The following is a 17572-nucleotide window of genomic DNA, read 5'->3' as shown; positions in this document are numbered from 1 at the left end:
GTCTATAATTCTGTGTAAGCGCACGGTCACCTTTTATTGAAAGCGCGAATGACTCGACCGTGTTTAAGTTCACGTGGAAAAACACCGGTTTTAAAAATCAGGTTAATGATAGTGAGGGGACGTTAGCGACATGTTCCGAGGTCATTTTAATGTGGTAAGCGTTAATATTATCTAGGCCAGCACTATTGGCTTTAAGGGTTTTAATGGTTTTAAGGTTTAATGGTTTTGATAGTTTAATGGCAAGGGTTTTAAGGGTTTTTATGCACAAGCGTCAAATGGTCTACTGAGCGAAAAAGCTGGGGTCTGTCATATGGAGTGCCGAAATGGCACCCCCGTATATAAGGCCATGATTCGTATTAAAAGAAGTGATGTTCTGTAAATTTTAATCTGATGCGATCAGGTTGACCCTGAACTAAGAGTGCAGCTCAAGTCATCATCATCATCATCATCAGCCTAGTTACGCCCACTGCAGGGCAAAGGCCTCTCCCATACTTCTCCAACTACCCCGGTCATGTACTAATTGTGGCCATGTTGTCCCTGCAAACGTCTTAATGTCATCCGCCAACCTAACTTTCTGCCGCCCCCTGCTACGCATCCCTTCCCTTGGAATCCAGTCCGTAACCCTTAGTGACCATCGGTTATCTTCCCTCCTCATTACATGTCCGGCCCATGCCCATTTCTTTTTCTTGATTTCAACTAAGATGTCGTTTACCCGCGTTTGTTGCCTCACCCAATCTGCTCTTTTCTTATCCCTTAATGTCACACCCATCATTCTTCTTTCCATAGCTCGTTGCGTCGTCCTCAATTTCAGCAGAACCCTTTTCGTAAGTCTCCAGGTTTCTGCCCCATATGTGAGTACTGGTAACACACAGCTGTTATACACTTTCCTTTTGAGGGATAGTGGCATCCTGCTGTTCATGATTTGAGAATGCCTGCCAAACGCACCCCAGCCTATTCTTATTCTTCTGGTTATTTCAGTCTCATGATCCGGATCCGTGGTCACTACCTGCCCTAAGTAGATGTAGTCCCTTACCCCTTCCAGTGCTTCGCTACCTATCGTAAACTGCTGTTCTCTTCCGAGCCTGTTAAACATTACTTTAGTTTTCTGCAGATTAATTTTCAGACCCACCCTTCTGCTTTGCCTCTCCAGGTCAGTGAGCATGCATTGCAATTGGTCTCCTGAGTTACTAAGCAAGGCAATATCATCAGCGAATCGCAAGTTGCTAAGGTATTCTCCATCAACTTTTATCCCCAATTCTTCCCACTCCAGGCCTCTGAATACCTCCTGTAAACATGCTGTGAATAGCATTGGAGATATCGTATCTCCCTGTCTGACGCCTTTCTTTATAGGGATTTTGTTGCTTTCTTTGTGGAGGACTACGGTGGCTGTGGAGCCGCTATAGATATCTTCCAGTATCTTTACATATGGCTGATCTACACCCTGATTCCGTAATGCCTCCATGACTGCTGAGGTTTCGACTGAATCAAACGCTTTCTCGTAATCAATGAAAGCTATATATAAGGGTTGGTTATATTCTGCACATTTCTCTATCACTTGATTGATAGTGTGAATATGGTCTATTGTTGAGTAGCCTTTACGGAATCCTGCCTGGTCCTTTGGTTGACAGAAGTCTAAGGTGTTCCTGATTCTATTTGCGATTACCTTAGTAAATACTTTGTTGGCAACGGACAGTAAGCTGATCGGTCTATAATTTTTCAACTCTTTGGCGTCCCCTTTCTTATGGATTAGGATTATGTTAGCGTTCTTCCAAGATTCCGGTACGCTCGAGGTTATGAGGCATTGCGTATACAGAGTGGCCAGTTTCTCTAGAACAATCTGACCACCATCCTTCAACAAATCTGCTGTTACCTGATCCTCCCCAGCTGCCTTCCCCCTTTGCATAGCTCCTAAGGCTTTCTTTACTTCTTCTGGCGTTACCTGTGGGATTTCGAATTCCTCTAGGCTATTCTCTCTTCCACTATCGTCGTGGGTGCCACTGGTACTGTATAAATCTCTATAGAACTCCTCAGCCACTTGAACTATCTCATCCATATTAGTAACCATATTGCCGGCTTTGTCTCTTAACGCACACATCTGATTCTTGCCTATTCCTAGTTTCTTCTTCACTGTTTTTAGGCTTCCTCCGTTCCTGAGAGCCTGTTCAATTCTATCCATATTATAGTTCCTGATGTCCGCTGTCTTACGCTTGTTGATTAACTTAGAAAGTTCTGCCAGTTCTATTCTAGCTGTAGGGTTAGAGGCTTTCATACATTGGCGTTTCTTGATCAGATCTTTCGTCTCCTGCGATAGCTTAATGGTTTCCTGTCTAACGGAGTTACCACCGACTTCTATTGCGCACTCCTTAATGGTTCCCATGAGATAGTCGTTCATTGCTTCAACACTAAGGTCCTCTTCCTGAGCTAAAGCCGAATACCTGTTCTGTAGCTTGATCCGGAATTCCTCTAGTTTCCCTCTTACCGCTAACTCATTGATTGGCTTCTTGTGTACCAGTTTCTTCCGTTCCCTCCTCAAGTCTAGGCTAATTCGAGTTCTTACCATCCTATGGTCACTGCAGCGTACCTTGCCGAGTACGTCTACATCTTGTATGATGCCCGGGTTCGCGCAGAGTATGAAGTCGATTTCATTTCTAGTCTTACCATTCGGGCTCCTCCACGTCCACTTTCGACTGACCCGCTTGCGGAAAAAGGTGTTCATTATCCGCATATTATTCTGTTCTGCAAACTCTACTAATAATTCTCCTCTGCTATTCCTAGAGCCTATGCCATATTCCCCCACTGACTTGTCTCCAGCCTGCTTCTTGCCTACCCTGGCATTGAAGTCGCCCATCAGTATAGTGTATTTTGTTTTGACTTTACCCATCGCCGATACCACGTCTTCATAAAAGCTTTCGACTTCCTGGTCATCATGACTGCATGTAGGGGCATAGACTTGTACCACCTTCAATTTGTACCTCTTATTAAGTTTCACAACAAGACCTGCCACCCTCTCGTTAATGCTATAGAATTCCTGTATGTTACCAGCTATTTCCTTATTAATCAGGAATCCGACTCCTAGTTCTCGTCTCTCCGCTAAGCCCCGGTAACACAGTACATGCCCGCTTTTTAGCACTGTATATGCTTCTTTTGTCCTCCTAACCTCACTGAGCCCTATTATAACCCATTTACTACCCTCTAATTCCTCCAATAACACTGCTAGACTCGCCTCACTAGATAGCGTTCTAACGTTAAACGTTGCCAGGTTCAGATTCCAATGGCGGCCTGTCCGGAGCCAGGTATTCTTAGCACCCTCTGCAGCGTTACAGATCTGACCGCCGCCGTGGTCAGTTGCTTCGCGGCTGCTGGGGACTGAGGGCCGGGGTTTGATTGTTGTATTCATATAGGAGGTTGTGGCCAAGTACTGCACCAGGGTGGCCAATCCTGCTCTGGTGAGAGAGTGCGTTACCGGTTCTGGTCACCGGGATCAGGCCGCACTCCAGGCGTGTTTGTGCAATTTTCTGAACACACGTTTTTTTTTTTGTATTTCCCGGAGGAGAATTGCGCCGCACCGGGATTTGAATCACGGTCCTCTTGCACTGGAGACGGATACTCTACCGTCCCCGCAGGAGTTAAATTAAAAATTGAATTATGGTGTTTTGCGTGACAAAACCACTTTCTGATTATGCACGCCGTAGTGGAGGACTCCGAAAATTTCGACCACCTGGGGTTCTTTAACGTGCACCTAATTCTAAGTACACGGGTGTTTTCGCATTTCGCCCCCATCGAAATGCGGCCGCTGTGGCCGGGGTCCGATCCCGCGACCTCGTGCTCAGCAGTCTAACACCATGACCACTGAGCAACCACGGCGGGTCCCGCAGGAGTTGTACGCCTCATTTAACCTACAGTGGTGCCCTATTTGATCAGTCAAGGTGGACCAATCTGAGCTCGGTTATACCGCATGGATGGCACTCGGCTAGAGAACCTGGTATTTATGACCTGCACATGTGTGGCCACACATAATTGAGGATATATAATTTTTTTTTTTAGGAGGGTTTCCGTACAGTGATAAAAGGAAGGAAAATACATTAAAAGAAAAAAAAAGGAACATAACATGTGATTTGAACTCGTGATCCTTCAATGTTGCCCGGAAAGGTAGCTCAGTCGGCTGGTTCGTCAAGCCAACGGTTACTTTCAAGCGCCAAAGGGAAACGGCTCAGAAGGCTATACTACGAGAGCTATGACTGATACTTTTCAATATATATGTATTCATCTCATCTATGGGATCGCATGCGCGCGCTGTTGATTTTAAAGCGCAACCGTGGCAGGGAAACGGAAGGCGATATAAGCATGCGTGTCGATGATACGCACACGACAAACTGCCTTACAATATTTAGAATTGATATATATATGCACACACAAAAGCCAATATAGGCTGCTCGACACTATCTCGCGCGTTTTTATAGCGAAGTACATCAGAACCGACTCGTCGTTCCACAACAACCATTTCCTGAGTGATCGCCAGATATATGCCGAATAACTTCCTGTCATTCAATAAGAATGTCTCTCTTTCATGCAGCCTACCAATTTGCGCTGTTTCGGTTTAGACAAAACAATTTATCATTCGAGGCGCACTTGCCAAGTTTGCCTCCAATTAAAACTGCCTGCGATGCCTATAGTGCAGCTCTTATCTCACTCAACATACACAGTTCTATATACGTGCATCCGGTGCAATGCTTTCCGTTGTATCAGCAATTTCAATGTCATGGCCGATCATGTAAGCAAAAGTAGCTGTTTACTATTTACAATATCCAGAATTGATCAAACGTGAAGTTGTCACCGGCATTCTGAGTGGTTGGAAGGCATAATTTCTTTGAAAAATGGCCGCCAGAGGAGCAGCGTGAACTCGAGCGGCTTTATAGACTAGGAAAACTGCCTTAAAATATTTAGACTTGAGGGGAAGCTTCGTTAACAAACTATAACACGGCAATCAGCACTCGTATACGACGAGAGAAATTATTGAGACGTGGGAAATTCCCTTGAAATAAATCTGGTTTGCGAGACAAATGCTTGTATGTATTGAATCTCTTAAAAGATGAGGGGGGAAATATGCGCTCACCGAGAGGGCATCTTCAGCACGAGACCACCGCGAGGCACCTTACTGAGATGTAGAGAGCTTCGCGGCCGGAACGAAATCTCCCCTCTCCGCCGGCCCAGGTTGGAAAACGCGCTTTCCGATCGCTCAAGGTTGCGCGGATATTGTATAGCTCTAGCGTCTAGGAAAAAGCTTAAACAGGTGCGGGGGCGGCACGCATAGCGTGGGAAGCTAGCCGCCGGAATAGCTATCTCAAGTACTGCTGCTGGCGAGGGCGAAATACCTTCGTGTAATTATAATAACCCTAATAGGACTTCTTTCAAAGAAAAAAAAGAGAAGAAAAAGAAAAGGGAAACGGCTCAGAAGGCTATACTACGAGAGCTATGACTGAAACTTTTCTATATATATGTATTCATCTCATCTATGGGATCGCATGCGCGCGCTGTTGGTTTTAAAGCGCAACCGTGGTAGGGAAACGGAAGGCGATATAAGCATGCGTGTCCATGATACGCACACGACAAACTGCCTTACAATATTTAGAATTGATATATATATACACACACAAAAGCCAATATAGGCTGCTCAACAATATAGCCATGACATTGAAATTGCTGATACAACGGAAAGCATTGCACCGCATGCACGTATATAGAACTGTGTATGTTGAGTGAGATAAGAGGTGCACTATAGGCATCGCAGGCAGTTTTAATTGGAGGCAAACTTGGCAAGTGCGCCTCGAATGATAAATTGTTTTGTCTAAACCGAAACAGCGCAAATTGGTAGGCTGCATGAAAGAGAGACATTCTTATTGAATGACAGGAAGTTATTCGGCATATATCTGGCGATCACTCAGGAAATGGTTGTTGTGGAACGACGAGTCGGTTCTGATTTACTTCGCTATAAAAACGCGCGAGATAGTGTCGAGCAGCCTATATTGGCTTTTGTGTGTGTATATATATATCAATTCTAAATATTGTAAGGCAGTTTGTCGTGTGCGTATCATGGACACGCATGCTTATATCGCCTTCCGTTTCCCTACCACGGTTGCGCTTTAAAACCAACAGCGCGCGCATGCGATCCCATAGATGAGATGAATACATATATATAGAAAAGTATCAGTCATAGCTCTCGTAGTATAGCCTTCTGAGCCGTTTCCCTTTTCTTTTTCTTCTCTTTTTTTTTTCTTTGAAAGAAGTCCTATTAGGGTTATTATAATTACACGAAGGTATTTCGCCCTCGCCAGCAGCAGTACTTGAGATAGCTATTCCGGCGGCTAGCTTCCCACGCTATGCGTGCCGCCCCCGCACCTGTTTAAGCTTTTTCCTAGACGCTAGAGCTATACAATATCCGCGCAACCTTGAGCGATCGGAAAGCGCGTTTTCCACCCTGGGCCGGCGGAGAGGGGAGATTTCGTTCCGGCCGCGAAGCTCTCTACATCTCAGTAAGGTGCCTCGCGGTGGTCTCGTGCTGAAGATGCCCTCTCGGTGAGCGCATATTTCCCCCCTCATCTTTTAAGAGATTCAATACATACAAGCATTTGTCTCGCAAACCAGATTTATTTCAAGGGAATTTCCCACGTCTCAATAATTTCTCTCGTCGTATACGAGTGCTGATTGCCGTGTTATAGTTTGTTAACGAAGCTTCCCCTCAAGTCTAAATATTTTAAGGCAGTTTTCCTAGTCTATAAAGCCGCTCGAGTTCACGCTGCTCCTCTGGCGGCCATTTTTCAAAGAAATTATGCCTTCCAACCACTCAGAATGCCGGTGACAACTTCACGTTTGATTAATACAACTGTGTATGTTGAGTGAGATAAGAGCTGCGCTATAGGCATCAAAGGCAGTTTTAATTGGAGGCAAACTTGGCAAGAGCGCCTCGAATGATAAATTGTTTTGTCTAGACCGAAACAGCGCAAATTGGTAGGCTGCATGAAAGAGAGACATTCTTATTGAATGACAGGAAGTTATTCGGCATATATCTGGCGATCACTCAGGAAATGGTTGTTGTGGAACGACGAGTCGGTTCTGATGTACTTCGCTATAAAAACGCGCGAGATAGTGTCGAGCAGCCTATATTGGCTTTTGTGTGTGTATATATATATCAATTCTAAATATTGTAAGGCAGTTTGTCGTGTGCGTATCATGGACACGCGTGCTTATATCGCCTTCCGTTTCCCTACCACGGTTGCGCTTTAAAACCAACAGCGCGCGCATGCGATCCCATAGATGAGATGAATACATATATATAGAAAAGTATCAGTCATAGCTCTCGTAGTATAGCCTTCTGAGCCGTTTCCCTTTTCTTTTTCTTCTCTTTTTTTTTCTTTGAAAGAAGTCCTATTAGGGTTATTATAATTGCACCAAGGTATTTCGCCCTCGCCAGCAGCAGTACTTGAGATAGCTATTCCGGCGGCTAGCTTCCCACGCTGTGCGTGCCGCCCCCGCACCTGTTTAAGCTTTTTCCTAGACGCTAGAGCTATACAATATCCGCGCAACCTTGAGCGATCGGAAAGCGCGTTTTCCACCCTGGGCTGGCGGAGAGGGGAGATTTCGTTCCGGCCGCGAAGCTCTCTACATGTCAGTAAGGTGCCTCGCGGTGGTCTCGTGCTGAAGATGCCCTCTCGGTGAGCGCATATTTCCCCCCTCATCTTTTAAGAGATTCAATACATACAAGCATTTGTCTCGCAAACCAGATTTTTTTCAAGGGAATTTCCCACGTCTCAATAATTTCTCTCGTCGTATACGAGTGCTGATTGCCGTGTTATAGTTTGTTAACGAAGCTTCCCCTCAAGTCTAAATATTTTAAGGCAGTTTTCCTAGTCTATAAAGCCGCTCGAGTTCACGCTGCTCCTCTGGCGGCCATTTTTCAAAGAAATTATGCCTTCCAACCACTCAGAATGCCGGTGACAACTTCACGTTTGATCAATTCTGGGTATTGTAAATAGTAAACAGCTACTTTTGCTTACATGATCGGCCATGACATTGAAATTGCTGATACAACGGAAAGCATTGCACCGGATGCACGTATATAGAACTGTGTATGTTGAGTGAGATAAGAGCTGCACTATAGGCATCGCAGGCAGTTTTAATTGGAGGCAAACTTGGCAAGTGCGCCTCGAATGATAAATTGTTTTGTCTAAACCGAAACAGCGCCAATTGGTAGGCTGCTTGAAAGAGAGACATTCTTATTGAATGACAGGAAGTTATTCGGCATATATCTGGCGATCACTCAGGAAATGGTTGTTGTGGAACGACGAGTCGGTTCTGATGTACTTCGCTATAAAAACGCGCGAGATAGTGTCGAGCAGCCTATATTGGCTTTTGTGTGTGTATATATATATCAATTCTAAATATTGTAAGGCAGTTTGTCGTGTGCGTATCATGGACACGCATGCTTATATCGCCTTCCGTTTCCCTACCACGGTTGCGCTTTAAAACCAACAGCGCGCGCATGCGGTCCCATAGATGAGATGAATACATATATATAGAAAAGTATCAGTCATAGCTCTCGTAGTATAGCCTTCTGAGCCGTTTCCCTTTTCTTTTTCTTCTCTTTTTTTTTTCTTTGAAAGAAGTCCTATTAGGGTTATTATAATTACACGAAGGTATTTCGCCCTCGCCAGCAGCAGTACTTGAGATAGCTATTCCGGCGGCTAGCTTCCCACGCTATGCGTGCCGCCCCCGCACCTGTTTAAGCTTTTTCCTAGACGCTAGAGCTATACAATATCCGCGCAACCTTGAGCGATCGGAAAGCGCGTTTTCCACCCTGGGCCGGTGGAGAGGGGAGATTTCGTTCCGGCCGCGAAGCTCTCTACATCTCAGTAAGGTGCCTCGCGGTGGTCTCGTGCTGAAGATGCCCTCTCGGTGAGCGCATATTTCCCCCCCTCATCTTTTAAGAGATTCAATACATACAAGCATTTGTCTCGCAAACCAGATTTATTTCAAGGGAATTTCCCACGTCTCAATAATTTCTCTCGTCGTATACGAGTGCTGATTGCCGTGTTATAGTTTGTTAACGAAGCTTCCCCTCAAGTCTAAATATTTTAAGGCAGTTTTCCTAGTCTATAAAGCCGCTCGAGTTCACGCTGCTCCTCTGGCGGCCATTTTTCAAAGAAATTATGCCTTCCAACCACTCAGAATGCCGTTGACAACTTCTTCATCATCATCATCATCAGCTTAGTTACGCCCACTGCAGGGCAAAGGCCTCTCCCATACTTCTCCAACTACCCCGGTCATGTACTAATTGTGGCCATGTTGTCCCTGCAAACGTCTTAATGTCATCCGCCCACCTAACTTTCTGCCGCCCCCTGCTACGCATCCCATCCCTTGGAATCCAGTCCGTAACCCTTAGTGACCATCGGTTATCTTCCCTCCTCATTACATGTCCGGCTCATGCCCATTTCTTTTTCTTGATTTCAACTAAGATGTCGTTTACCCGCGTTTGTTGCCTCACCCAATCTGCTCTTTTCTCATCCCTTAATGTCACACCCATCATTCTTCTTTCCATAGCTCGTTGCGTCGTCCTCAATTTCAGCAGAACCCTTTTCGTAAGTCTCCAGGTTTCTGCCCCATATGTGAGTACTGGTAACACACAGCTGTTATACACTTTCCATTTGAAGGATAGTGGCATCCTGCTGTTCATGATTTGAGAATGCCTGCCAAACGCACCCCAGCCCATTCTTATTCTTCTGGTTATTTCAGTCTCATGATCCGGATCCGTGGTCACTACCTGCCCTAAGTAGATGTAGTCCCTTACCCCTTCCAGTGCTTCGCTACCTATCGTAAACTGCTGTTCTCTTCCGAGCCTGTTAAACATTACTTTAGTTTCCTGCAGATTAATTTTCACACCCACCCTTCTGCTTTGCCTCTCCAGGTCAGTGAGCATGCATTGCAATTGGTCTCCTGAGTTACTAAGCAAGGCAATATCATCAGCGAATCGCAAGTTGCTAAGGTATTCTCCATCAACTTTTATCCCCAATTCTTCCCACTCCAGGCCTCTGAATAATACCTCCTGTAAACATGCTGTGAATAGCATTGGAGATATCGTATCTCCCTGTCTGACGCCTTTCTTTATAGGGATTTTGTTACTTTCTTTGTGGAGGACTACAGTGGCTGTGGAGCCGCTATAGATATCTTCCAGTATCTTTACATATGGCTCATCTACACCCTGATTCCGTAATGCCTCCATGACTGCTGAGGTTTCGACTGAATCAAACGCTTTCTCGTAATCAATGAAAGCTATATATAACGGTTGGTTATATTCTGCACATTTCTCTATCACTTGATTGATAGTGTGAATATGGTCTATTGTTGAGTAGCCTTTACGGAATCCTGCCTGGTCCTTTGGTTGACAGAAGTCTAAGGTGTTCCTGATTCTATTTGCGATTACCTTAGTAAATACTTTGTAGGCAACGGACAGTAAGCTGATCGGTTTATAATTTTTCAAGTCTTTGGCGTCCCCTTTCTTATGGATTAGGATTATGTTAGCGTTCTTTCAAGATTCCGGTACGCTCGAGGTTATGAGGCATTGCGTATACAGGGTGGCCAGTTTCTCTAGAACAATCTGACCACCATCCTTCAACAAATCTGCTGTTACCTGATCCTCCCCAGCTGCCTTCCCCCTTTGCATAGCTCCTAAGGCTTTCTTTACTTCTTCTGGCGTTACCTGTGGGATTTCGAATTCCTCTAGGCTATTCTCTCTTCCACTATCGTCGTGGGTGCCACTGGTACTGTATAAATCTCTATAGAACTCCTCAGCCACTTGAACTATCTCATCCATATTAGTAACGATATTGCCGGCTTTGTCTCTTAACGCACACATCTGATTCTTGCCTATTCCTAGTTTCTTCTTCACTGTTTTTAGGCTTCCTCCGTTCCTGAGAGCCTGTTCAATTCTATCCATATTATAGTTCCTGATGTCCGCTGTCTTACGCTTGTTGATTAACTTCGAAAGTTCTGCCAGTTCTATTCTAGCTGTAGGGTTAGAGGCTTTCATACATTGGCGTTTCTTGATCAGATCTTTCGTCTCCTGCGATAGCTTAATGGTTTCCTGTCTAACGGAGTTACCACCGACTTCTATTGCGCACTCCTTAATGATGCCCATGAGATAGTCGTTCCTTGCTTCAACACCAAGGTCCTCTTCCTGAGTTAAAGCCGAATACCTGTTCTGTAGCTTGATCCGGAATTCCTCTAGTTTCCCTCTTACCGCTAACTCATTGATTGGCTTCTTGTGTACCAGTTTCTTCCGTTCCCTCCTCAAGTCTAGGCTAATTCGAGTTCTTACCATCCTATGGTCACTGCAGCGTACCTTGCTGAGTATGTCTACATCTTGTATGATGCCAGGGTTCGCGCAGAGTATGAAGTCGATTTCATTTCTAGTCTCACCATTCGGGCTCCTCCACGTCCACTCTCGACTATCCCGCTAGTGGAAAAAGGTGTTCATTATCCGCATATTATTCTGTTCTGCAAACTCTACTAATAATTCTCCTCTGCTATTCCTAGAGCCTATGCCATATTCCCCCACTGACTTGTCTCCAGCCTGCTTCTTGCCTACCCTGGCATTGAAGTCGCCCATCAGTATAGTGTATTTTGTTTTGACTTTACCCATCGCCGATTCCACGTCTTCATAAAAGCTTTCGACTTCCTGGTCATCATGACTGCATGTAGGGGCATAGACTTGTACTACCTTCAATTTGTACCTCTTATTAAGTTTCACAACAAGACCTGCCACCCTCTCGTTAATGCTATAGAATTCCTGTATGTTACCAGCTATTTCCTTATTAATCAGGAATCCGACTCCTAGTTCTCGTCTCTCCGCTAAGCCCCGGTAACACAGTACATGCCCGCTTTTTAGCACTGTATATGCTTCTTTTGTCCTCCTAACCTCACTGAGCCCTATTATATCCCATTTACTACCCTCTAATTCCTCCAATAACACTGCTAGACTCGCCTCACTAGATAGCGTTCTAACGTTAAACGTTGCCAGGTTCAGATTCCAATGGATATTGTAAATCCAATGGATATTGTAAATAGTAAACAGCTACTTTTGCTTACATGATCGGCCATGACATTGAAATTGCTGATACAACGGAAAGCATTGCACCGGATGCACGTATATAGAACTGTGAATGTTGAGTGAGATAAGAGCTGCACTATAGGCATCGCAGGCAGTTTTAATTGGAGGCAAACTTGGCAAGTGCGCCTCGAATGATAAATTGGTTTGTCTAAACCGAAACAGCGCAAATTGGTAGGCTGCATGAAAGAGAGACATTCTTATTGAATGACAGGAAGTTATTCGGCATATATCTGGCGATCACTCAGGAAATGGTTGTTGTGGAACGACGAGTCGGTTCTGATGTACTTCGCTATAAAAACGCGCGAGATAGTGTCGAGCAGCCTATATTGGCTTTTGTGTGTGTATATATATATATCAATTCTAAATATTGTAAGGCAGTTTGTCGTGTGCGTATCATGGACACGCATGCTTATATCGCCTTCCGTTTCCCTACCACGGTTGCGCTTTAAAACCAACAGCGCGCGCATGCGATCCCATAGATGAGATGAATACATATATATAGAAAAGTATCAGTCATAGCTCTCGTAGTATAGCCTTCTGAGCCGTTTCCCTTTTCTTTTTCTTCTGTTTTTTTTTTCTTTGAAAGAAGTCCTATTAGGGTTATTATAATTACACGAAGGTATTTCGCCCTCGCCAGCAGCAGTACTTGAGATAGCTATTCCGGCGGCTCGCTTCCCACGCTATGCGTGCCGCCCCCGCACCTGTTTAAGCTTTTTCCTAGACGCTAGAGCTATACAATATCCGCGGAACCTTGAGCGATCGGAAAGCGCGTTTTCCACCCTGGGCCGGCGGAGAGGGGAGATTTCGTTCCGGCGCGAAGCTCTCTACATCTCAGTAAGGTGCCTCGCGGTGGTCTCGTGCTGAAGATGCCCTCTCGGTGAGCGCATATTTCCCCCCTCATCTTTTAAGAGATTCAATACATACAAGCATTTGTCTCGCAAACCAGATTTATTTCAAGGGAATTTCCCATGTCTCAATAATTTCTCTCGTCGTATACGAGTGCTGATTGCCGTGTTATAGTTTGTTAACGAAGCTTCCCCTCAAGTCTAAATATTTTAAGGCAGTTTTCCTAGTCTATAAAGCCGCTCGAGTTCACGCTGCTCCTCTGGCGGCCATTTTTCAAAGAAATTATGCCTTCCAACCACTCAGAATGCTGGTGACAACTTCACGTTTGATCAATTCTGGATATTGTAAATAGTAAACAGCTACTTTTGCTTTCATGATCGGCCATGACATTGAAATTGCTGATACAACGGAAAGCATTGCACCGGATGCACGTATATAGAACTGTGTATGTTGAGAGAGATAAGAGCTGCACTATAGGCATCGCAGGCAGTTTTAATTGGAGGCAAACTTGGCAAGTGCGCCTCGAATGATAAATTGTTTTGTCTAAACCGAAACAGCGCAAATTGGTAGGCTGCATGAAAGAGAGACATTCTTATTGAATGACAGGAAGTTATTCGGCATATATCTGGCGATCACTCAGGAAATGGTTGTTGTGGAACGACGAGTCGGTTCTGATGTACTTCGCTATAAAAACGCGCGAGATAGCTCAAGTAGTCCGATTCAAATAGTTACAGCACCGCGCTTTCTGACAAAATTATACGCTCCAATTCATAAACAAACTGATTTTTATTGCGGCGAGTTAACTTGACCTCCAGTATCATTCCGGACTTTTGTAACTTAATTAGATTTCGAAAAACAATGCCTTCGCCTAGTTTGAAGTCACAGTATAAAGATCAGAGCAGAAGTCTCACTGCATGGCCATAATTATGGATATGACGAGCATAGAAGGCTGGGCATATTCCTAAAAAATGTTGTGTGGGATTAGTGCAAATTTTATTCAGCACCAATTTTTTCATCGTAAATATTTATACACAAGTGGATGCCACAAGGACAAGAAGCCTGTGGTGTCCCACAATGACTTACAAATTATAATGCTCAGCTTAAGAAGCGTAGCACAATTAACTAAGAAATAGGTAATACAAGGCAACTAAATCCAGTAGCTCCAACGCACTCGAATGAGTGAAACAAGCAAAAACTGATTTGCAAGAGTTTATATGACACTGTACACATTAAACAGTGTAATAAGAAAACGAGACATTAAAAAGAAAGCGGCATATTTACGGCGATGTGTCCGTTAGTGGTTACGCAATATTTTTAACCTTTTATTTTTTGGATAACAATGATGATGAACTCCAAAGTCAATGTGCGAGCCTGCAAATGGAAATACACAGTGGGATAAAGCTTAATGCACCGGGGTAAAGCGCCTTAGGCAGGCTGGCCGACGTTTCGAGCGACTGCCTATTGTAATAGTCTGGCTGGAAAACAGAGTTCTAGCATGGTGTTTTTATATTCAAGGACAATGCCTTTCTTTGCGAGTTACCTCCCCCACTTTTCCTTAGCGAATGTGTGTGTTTCTAGCCTCTTTCATGGGGTTATTCCGGAGATAGCGCAGTTAAAAAATGTGGGCAAATCCTAAAGGTAGTGCAGTTTAAAAATGTTGGCCGTTCTCGTGGGTACGTGTAGGTCTAGAAATGGGCTCCGATGCCGAAGGTAGTGCAGCTTAACATCCGGTGTGTTTGTGCAGACCAAAGATCTGAGCACATTCCGAAGATAAGACAGCAAAACAGCGTAAGCATTCCGACGCTGCCAGCACGCGAGTAGTGAGGCGTTACAGTGCCGTGCGCAGTGGCGCAGTGACTCCACCCCATTCCCCCCCCCCCCTCTTCCCCCAGCAACTCACTCAGGAAGACCTTGTCTTTGAGAGGCTTCAACTGGAGGTTCAATCCCCTTCAAACATTTCTTTTTTTTTTTTGTCTCTCTGCAGCCACTATACCCCCGATGACTCTGCACCCCGAAGAGAGCACGGCGTTTCCTCGGAGCGTGACCCTCGTAGTGCCCATCATTTGTGCCTTCATTGTAGCGCTGGTCATTGGTGCCGTGGTCTACATGATATGCAAGCGCCGAACCAGAACCCACGATTACAGTGCCACGGCTCAAGTTTCTGGTAAGCCTATGAACAAGTTACAAACACCCGTGTATTACAAACACCGACATGACATGTGTGTAAGTAAACCGTTTCATTTAGGTACAGTCGCCCACAAAATTTTACGGACTATGGGATCTGAGAAAAAGCTGAATATATGCGCAGGCTCATGACGGAGACTGGTGTTGGCATTTCCAGCCGCTGCTATTATACGCGAACAACATAGTGATGTGCGGTTTTACAGGCTGCCTTTACCGGCTGCTCGGAAAGTCAACGTTTCACGAGATCACGCGGTCCGTAAACTTTTGTGGTTGACGGTGCTCTGCGCTAACTCAGGCGTCCATTAGCTGACGTCCGCGGCTCGTGCGCTCATGCAGCAGCACTAAACAGTTGATGCCGTGTTTGATGCTTACATTTGACCCTTCAGAGTGTTTACGTTTCTGCAATAGGAATTTTATGGACTCTATTGTAGTTATGACATCCTCTTATGTTATCTTGCCGAATCAACAGCCTGTTGAGGTAGTAAGCGTGGGGATTGTAGGCGAATTTATGTCTACAACTGAATGTGTGGATTTATGATATCGGATATAAGGAAGATAATCGCTGTCTGACTTTGCCTTTCTGCTCTGTTGTTGCGCCAGCGTCTCATATGACTTGACTACTAAGTACGCATTACACTAATTCACGCTGTTTCTTCGCTGCACTCAAGTATGGCTACGTGTGTTTCAGTGTTGATTCTGTAACGATTTTCCCTTTCTTTGATATAAAGTTGGTAGCAATCGAACTGGTCTCTTTTATTTATTTTTTTCGTGCACCAGTGCAACACCTGCCTAGGTCCCTGCGCGTCCGGCAGGCGGTTTCTACATTAAAACAAGTAAATAATCATACAGCTGCGCTTCATGCCATTTAAAAAAAAATGTCCCTATAACAAGCACACATTCTTCTCTGCGCCCTATATTATCCAGAACAGATACTTGTTAAGTATAACATGTGGGGAAAATGTGATATGTAACGCTTCTTAGTTGCTTTTAGAGGCTTTCCTACCTGGCGAAGGCTTGCGCTGGAAAAGAGGAAATGGGGGGGGGGGGGGGGGCGGCAGGTTGGCGATCTCTATCACTCGTTTGTCGCGCATTGGTTGAGGCGTGAATGCGCAAATAGTGACAACGCAAACAGTAAATAAAAGTCGCAGTTTCGCCCAAAAGGCGAAGCACCGATTGCAATAACAAATAAGTGTATCGCTATACGAAATGAGCATAACAGTCTTATCAGCCTTATTCAAACATGTAAACATTCGCTCACTAACTAAATTAACAAGCCCGATGTCACGGGCGCACAGGTAAACATGAACACATCTCGCTCGATGACCGCGGAAACACGTCAGAATGCTGGAGTGAGGAATCACGGCGGCAGCAGCGAGCGAATTGACGTTTGTGCATCTCTCGCTTCAACGCGAGCGAAACGTTGAAAGCACAGCGGATACGAAGCTACCGGCACTACGCGCACTCTGCAAACATCGCAGATCTCTTCGAAGATGAGGCCCGCGCGGGCGCGCACTTTGGCCATGGCCACGTCAGAGATCGCTTTCAAGATATGGCGCCCGCACGGCCGCTCCGTAAGCTGCAACCGCTGTTTCCAGGGTGCGCAGGCCGCGCTTAGTGGCACATTATGTATGGGGCGAGAAGCTGAGCTTGGAATCAGATATGACTGCAAGGTCAAGAACTTCGCACTCCCGAAAAAGTGGATTTGCCCAGGTGGTAAGAGAAACGGCACTCATCTGTACTGCGAGTATATGACAACACCTCCCTCTTTCGGCCGTTTAGCAGAAGTTCGTTTTGTGCGCACTACTCTGCAAAGGCGGTCACGTCTTCTTTAGGTATAGTGTAGTCAGAAAAGCTGCGAATTTCTTTTAATATTTTTATGCTATCCGCACAAAGCAGAAAGATGAGTTCGTTATCACTTTGGATGCACCATTTATCTGAAGCGACAGAAGCGGTCCAAGGACAAAGCTCTGTGGCACACCAGTGGTAGTTATGTACGTGCTTGAGTACTGTCCGTGGGAGATTACATAGGCTTGTGGGTATGACCTGTAGTCCCGCAGCAAAGGCATTAAAGGTGTAGAAACACCGGTTTTGTAGAGTTTTGGGAGCCACAGGGCATGACTGACGACATCAAGCACCTTGCTTAGGTAAGTAGCGAGTAAGTAGGTAAACGAGTAAGTAGCGCTGTGTCGATCCAATCACGAAAGCTAAGAGCATCTCCGACCACGAACTATACTTGCCAACCCCTTTGTTATTCCTGTAGTGCTTCAGCTCCTGTGTGCACATAATACGGCTCCGAAATATAATAGCACCCAAAGTGTCTTTTACAGCCACTTAAAACGCACTAATCTTTACGTTGAATGAATGATTCATGCGTCATCATAC

At 45.1% G+C, this 17572-nt stretch overlaps 1 protein-coding gene across 1 annotated transcript in view; it reads left to right on the top strand.

Annotated features, from left to right (window-relative positions):
* The window catches only part of LOC142578273 (cell adhesion molecule Dscam1-like), a 525316-nt gene that overhangs the window by 473746 nt on the left and 33998 nt on the right, over positions 1–17572 (top strand). The window contains exon 22 of the mRNA XM_075687674.1: positions 14991–15170. Coding sequence (XP_075543789.1) covers positions 14991–15170 — 180 coding nt within the window. The remainder of the gene's footprint in view (positions 1–14990; positions 15171–17572) is intronic.

This window comes from Dermacentor variabilis, chromosome 4, assembly GCF_050947875.1.
Source record: "Dermacentor variabilis isolate Ectoservices chromosome 4, ASM5094787v1, whole genome shotgun sequence".
NCBI lineage: Eukaryota > Metazoa > Arthropoda > Arachnida > Ixodida > Ixodidae > Dermacentor > Dermacentor variabilis.
The sequence above is the reverse complement of the archived record's forward strand: the minus strand, read 5'-3'. Positions and strand labels throughout refer to the sequence as shown.